The sequence below is a fragment of the Aphidius gifuensis genome, linkage group LG2, assembly GCF_014905175.1.
Source record: "Aphidius gifuensis isolate YNYX2018 linkage group LG2, ASM1490517v1, whole genome shotgun sequence".
Lineage (NCBI taxonomy): Eukaryota > Metazoa > Arthropoda > Insecta > Hymenoptera > Braconidae > Aphidius > Aphidius gifuensis.
Genome location: NC_057789.1, coordinates 12,851,745 through 12,857,826, shown reverse-complemented (window position 1 = coordinate 12,857,826; position 6,082 = coordinate 12,851,745). Strand labels below are relative to the sequence as shown.

The following is a 6,082-nucleotide window of genomic DNA, read 5'->3' as shown; positions in this document are numbered from 1 at the left end:
ATGCAAACAAGATGGCCGCCAATGTGTCTGCGCAGTAGATTTTTATTCGTCGAGGCATGAACATACCTGTATATTTCTACCATGAGCTGTACCAACTTGCTTAGAAGCACATAAAAAATAAATAAAAATATAACCTTTCTTATTTGTTGACAATTTGATATTTTGACAGTCAATCATTATACATATGTACTATACATGTGTAAATATAATGAAACAAATTTATTAATAACGCTAACCATTGTTGTTGTATTTTTCTTATGTTGGCTGTATCAAAAAATACTAGTGTGAAGTTAGCGGTTCTATGCTGAAAATGCTGCACGCACATGGAGGTGAATAAGGAGGGTAATCTCTCGAAATTTACTGAAGCTCACAGAATGGAGCAAGTCAGTACGTTTTTCTGCCGGTGATGACGCTTTTGCTACAACAGTTCTATGGTCACATGTTATTTTTGTTTATATTTTTTCATGATAATGTGACAAGTCAAAAGATAAGTACCAATGCAATGTAATGTTCATGAACAAAATGACTCTGATGTTCATGTACCAGATGAGTACGAATTATATGTACCAATGCAATGTAATGTTCATGTACCAACTAAATCATCATTACATATGATACATGCGTCAACTCAGACTGTAGACCATAATGATTCATTCGAACTAAATAAAAAAAAATTGAATGTAAACACCGGTAATTTTAATTTTTTAATGATCATATACTTTGATGTGTCACATTGTCATGTATTATGAGATTGCCAAAAATGTAAACAAAAATACCATGTGACCATAGAACTGTTGTAGTAAAAGCACCACCATCGCCAAAAAAAGGTACTGACTTGCTCTATTCCGTGGCTTGCGGCCTGCAGCGCCATGTCTCAATCCTCGGGAATCAGAAAACACCGTAAATGAAAAAGTCCTTCTGACATAATATTGCGATTCCATCTATTGTGAGCTAGAACAAGTTGCCGCCGTAATGTTTTAGCCGACTAGCGGATCTTTCCAAATTCTGGTATGGCTTTCGTAAATGAACTTTTCTTAAGTTGGGCCGAACTCTTAAAAATAGAAATTATAAACTAACGTATATAATTATCATTCATAAATTAGATTAGGACGAATTTAGAGATTTCGAATATTGTTGTTTGCATTATATTGAAAATGATAAACATTTTTTTGCCGTTTACTGAATTCTACTAAAAAAAAATTATGTTTCATGTGAGTTGATAATATTTACTAAAAATATTATTAGATAAAAGTATAATTTTTTTTTGTTCATATATTTGGAAAATATATGATATTATCACACTAAACTTTTACTGATTCTCTTAATACGAGTTTGGTGATAAAGCGAATTTTTATTCTACAACTTTTATCATTTTAATAAATATTGATGAAGAATTAAATGCCACTTTATAAACGATAATAAAATAGAATTCTGAATTTGCACTTAACGACCAAATAGTTATGTGTCACCAAATATTGTTTCAATAAAATTAATATTCTATTTCACACCAATTTTCGAAAATAGGAAGCTGTTATTTTTGTGCACAGTAAAAAGTTAATCGAATAAACAATTCTATAAAAATGCTATAGAACTTTTAAGCATCGTGGTGTACCTTAGGCCTATTGTATTGTTACACAATTTTATAGCCATACGACACCAAATCATCTCTTTCACCCTGAGTCGTTAAAGTTTTTCAATCTTAGAATAAACAATAGTCAAAAGTGAAAATAATATAATCAGATTATTGACCGCTTGTGTGCATGCAACGTTAATACAAATATATGTACATAATGGTTTTCATTAAACGGTTCTCTACGAAAATCCAAAGTGAAAATCTGATTCATCCGCCGTATGATTTATCACCAAAAGAATACCGGCGATGAGGCAGAAATTTTAGGCGTACAGTGTTTCTACGATTATTATTATTATTATTATTATTGTTGTTGTTGTTATTATTATTATACATAGCCTTAAATTGTAAATAAAAAAAAATTTTTTATATTTATAAATAATAACAAACATAAATTTTTAAATAAATGTGAATGGTGTCGCCATCTTATTGCCAAAAGAGTTAGTAAAACAGGGCCTATTTATCGATTAATTTTGCGGATGAATCAGGTTTCTAATTATTTCGTTTTAATAACAAATGCAAATCTGAGCATTGTAAAATCAGTGTACATATTATGATGGAATCATCATAGAGTTTTATTAAATTTCAGAAACTCTATAATGGTTAATATATTCGAACGGAGAAAAATACATTGCGAAAAATATAGAACAAATGAATATATGATTAGACAATAAGATACAACTTCAGAAAGCTTTGCTAGTCAGCTTAGCTGATTGAATCTGAAAAACAGAAAAGGTTGTAAAATAATATACATAGATTATTCGGCTATATCAATCAAACGGACAATAATTTTAATATAGAAAAGTAGAATTAGCTATATATACATTTGAATAAAATCGTTTTGGCTCATTCGTACTAGCAGGTGATAATAAGAGTACTCTATGTATATGGATGAACCAATTTTTTTACGATGGAATTTTACCGTTGATTATTTGTTGTCTGTAATCTATTTCTACATATAAATATAGGACGGATTATTTTTCAGACGATGAATAGACACAAAGCTCATAGACACAAACTCGTAAAAAATTACTAGTGTTTTTATCGTATTCAGGTGCATTATTGAATATTATTTTTTTTCGTTAAGGTATTTCATATTATGATAAATATCGTAATAACATGAATTTAAAAAATTAAAAAATTAAAATATGCTAATTAATAGAAATACATAGTGTCATAAATTTATTATTACAAAATACGAGAAAATAAAAAAAAATATATCATCGAAAATTATAACTCTTAAACATAATAAATATATCTTATTTATCATTCATCTTGTGGCATAACATTATATCGGATAAAAGCAAAATAGTTTAATATGTAATTAGGAAAAGTTGATTTACGTAAAGTATTCAAGTCGGACATAGTGCCAACTGGATATTTACCAACATTCAATATCCCTATTACGGACTAAATGAGCTGAAAGAGACTTTATTTTTTGGATGTTTACCCTGAACGGTGTAACCGAAACTAGCGCTCCGGGCCGCAAGCCGCTTTAACATAGGAGATTACCCTCCTTATACACCTCCATGTGCACGCAGCATTTTTTCAATATAGTCCTCGGCGGCCATTTTCTAGTAAATTTCTAGTGAGATATAGTGACACAAGTGCTATGGCATAGAACTTGGTCGAAAAACTATGCTAGTGGCCACATGCCTTTAGAAAAGTTGAGCGTCACTGAAATACATGAACAAACCATGGAGGTCTACATGTAGATTGTAGATCTCCATGGAACCACTGGGGAGCGTTCGATAGCTGCAGTCCGATTCACAGGGGCAAATTTTTTACAATTTAGGGCTTTTTTTTGCCGCTGATGGCGCTTGTAAATTTTTTTTTATATAGATTTTACATACAAAAGCTTTACAAGCGCCGCCAGTGGAGAAAAAAAGCCCTAAATTGTAATGCTCTGTGAATTGGACTGCTGGCCGGGGGCCTCGGCCTGGGCCAACGGAAAGACAACTTGATAAATCAAAAACTCACTATGAGAAAATCCCATGTAAATATTTGAAATTATAATGTAGCAGTGCTGACACTACGAACATATAAAATAAACCATGATAAAAAATTGGCCGGATTTTTGGCCTCGGCCAGCTATCGAACGCTGCCCTGAAATATAATAAAACTGCACCCGTATTCAGGGGTGCATTCCTTTAATAAAAATTTTTTTTCGTTTTGCAATTTCGCCCTGTAATACCGACTAAAAACTAGAAACAGAAACAACGACAAAAGTGATAAATTTCTCTATGCAATATTCCAGGCTTTACAGTTTACGATAATGTGTGGTACGACCTATGTGACAATAACAAACAATCACAACAAGTCGATTTTCTATTTATTTCAGTTTGATATAAACATTGAACAGTTATCCATCTAATAATTGGAAGCCAAAAAAAATATAATGTCATGTGCCAGTACTGCCACTACAAGAAACAGCTTTTTCCTATAAAATTTTGGCCGGTATTACAGGGCGAAATTGCAAAACGAAAAAAAATTTTTTATTAAAGGAATGCACCCCAGCAGTCCAATTCACAGGGCAAATTTTTTACAATTTAGGGCTTTTTACGGAAGCCGGGTAGGGCCATCGAGTGCTTGCGTGCAAAGTACGAACGCATAAACAGCAAACCAAAGTTTGCGTACGTGCGAAGTACGATCGCACGTAAGCACTCAAGAAAAAAATAATAAAAATCGGCGTGCGCATGCGTAATCCGCCATATTATTTATTATTATTTATAATTTCATTCTGTCAAATGTCAATAAATAATTATAAACATTGCTCCAAATCTGTTCCAATATTGATATATAAATTCATTTAATAAAAATATCGAATCTTTTAAAAATACATGACATTTATAGAAAATAATAATAAACCTTGCTACAATATGAATATTAATTAATTCAATAAAAGTATTAAATATTTATAAATACGTGTTATTTATATAAACACATATACGTCAAGATGGATAACTCCTCAACTAATAATTTTAATAACACAGGTAATTAATATAAAAAATCAAATCAAATTACTATACTGTAGTTAATGCTCTATATATAATCATGCAATATTAAATATGAAATGACAGACGCTGGTGGTGCTGGTGTAATTGGAGTTGGTCAGGCTGGTCATGATGATGTAGTTGAATACAGGAATAAACTGATTGAATATTATCACAGAGAAGGATATGGTTATCAAGAAATTGTAGATTTCCTTAAAAAGAAGCATCGAATTTTGATTTCGTTGAGACATTTTAAAAGAACACTAGTAAGTCTAGGACTAAAACGTCGTAAAATACCAGATTCACCTGATATGGAAATACTATCAGCCATAATTTTTACTACCAAAAAAATAATGAATCCATCTAATCGTAATATATTTGTTTACAATTTTCTTTCCACATGGGGCTTTATTTTTTTGTATCAATTTACGAATCTGAAAAAATATTTAAAAATATAAAACAAATATCACAAAATATTAGTATGACAAATTTAAAAAAAATATTACTTTTTTTGGTGGATGCATTAAACTGTCATCACTGTCATATGAATTTTCAGCAGTCCAATTCACAGGGCATTACAATTTAGGGCTTTTTTCCTCCACTGACGGCGCTTGTGAAGCTTTTGTATATAAAATCTATATAAAAAAAATTTTACAAGCGCCATCAGCGGCAAAAAATAGCCCTAAATTGTAAATGCCTGTGAATTGGACTGCTGGTGAAGGTGGTGGTGGTGCTAATTCTTTAACGATCTCCATTAGTTTTCTTGATTTTTGAGCATTGAAATTAGCTAAAGGATGCATTGCTGAAATATTGTTAAAAAGAAAATTATTAAATATTTTGTGGTGCATCAACTGACGAAAATATTTCAGATAAAAGATATCATAAACTTACGAGTATCTATGAGAATAGTATACAAAATATCAACCCTTGGATCAATGATCAATTCACCGTCTATCATAGGAACAACCGAGACAGTATCATCACCATCTTCTTCTTGATAAGAAAGACCAGTTGCATTTGAAATTACATTTTTAAGATCACTTAATTTTAGAGTGTTCTTTGAAGTTAATGTCAATTTGTATTTGTTGCGACCACAAGTTGCCTTAATCGTTTTTAACTAAAAACAACAGGTGATTAGTAATGAACAAATGATTGTTTAAAGCAATACTATTTAAAAAAATATTTACTACTTACAGTGTCACTCATTTTTAGATAGTATTGTGTAGAATTGTCTACTTAAAATGATACGAATGTTGAAATTATTTAAGATTTTACATTAAACATAAACATAACCTTGACAGCGTCTCAACAATATCGCAGACACATACATTTATTATTATAATTGACGTCAACAGTGGATTATTAATTTAGATTATAGATATATAAATATTGTTAATAATATAATAATATTATTAATTAAAACAAAAGAATTCAATAAACAATTATCACGCGCAAATTG

At 30.6% G+C, this 6,082-nt stretch overlaps 1 protein-coding gene across 4 annotated transcripts; it reads right to left on the bottom strand.

The window, feature by feature from the left end:
- Positions 1-4,616: 4,616 nt before the first annotated feature.
- LOC122849144 lies at positions 4,617-6,041 on the bottom strand. Of its 4 annotated transcripts, none has more exons than XM_044147757.1 (6): positions 5,818-6,041; positions 5,515-5,740; positions 5,334-5,425; positions 5,130-5,180; positions 4,921-5,057; positions 4,617-4,835 (listed from the first exon to the last, which is right to left on the bottom strand). In XM_044147757.1, the coding sequence occupies exons 1-5, from the start codon at positions 5,827-5,829 to the stop codon at positions 4,947-4,949; spliced, it is 492 nt and encodes a 163-aa protein (XP_044003692.1). In that variant the 5' UTR covers positions 5,830-6,041; the 3' UTR covers positions 4,617-4,835; positions 4,921-4,946. The 4 variants fall into 4 exon arrangements, with proteins under 4 accessions (XP_044003692.1, XP_044003693.1, XP_044003691.1 ...); XM_044147758.1 differs by having other exon boundaries at positions 4,930-5,057; XM_044147756.1 differs by having other exon boundaries at positions 4,617-5,057; positions 5,130-5,179; positions 5,333-5,425.
- Between the last annotated feature and the right edge of the window lie 41 nt (positions 6,042-6,082).

What these genes read in the sequence shown, in the direction of transcription:
- LOC122849144 (XM_044147756.1), bottom strand. An exon ending in TACTATTCTCATAGATACTC is followed by an intron (nt 5,426 to 5,514) that starts GTAAGTTTATGA and finishes ACAATATTTCAG; the next exon opens with CAATGCATCCTTTAGCTAAT. An exon ending in ACCACCACCTTCACCAGCAG is followed by an intron (nt 5,180 to 5,332) that starts TCCAATTCACAG and finishes TGAATTGGACTG; the next exon opens with CTGAAAATTCATATGACAGT.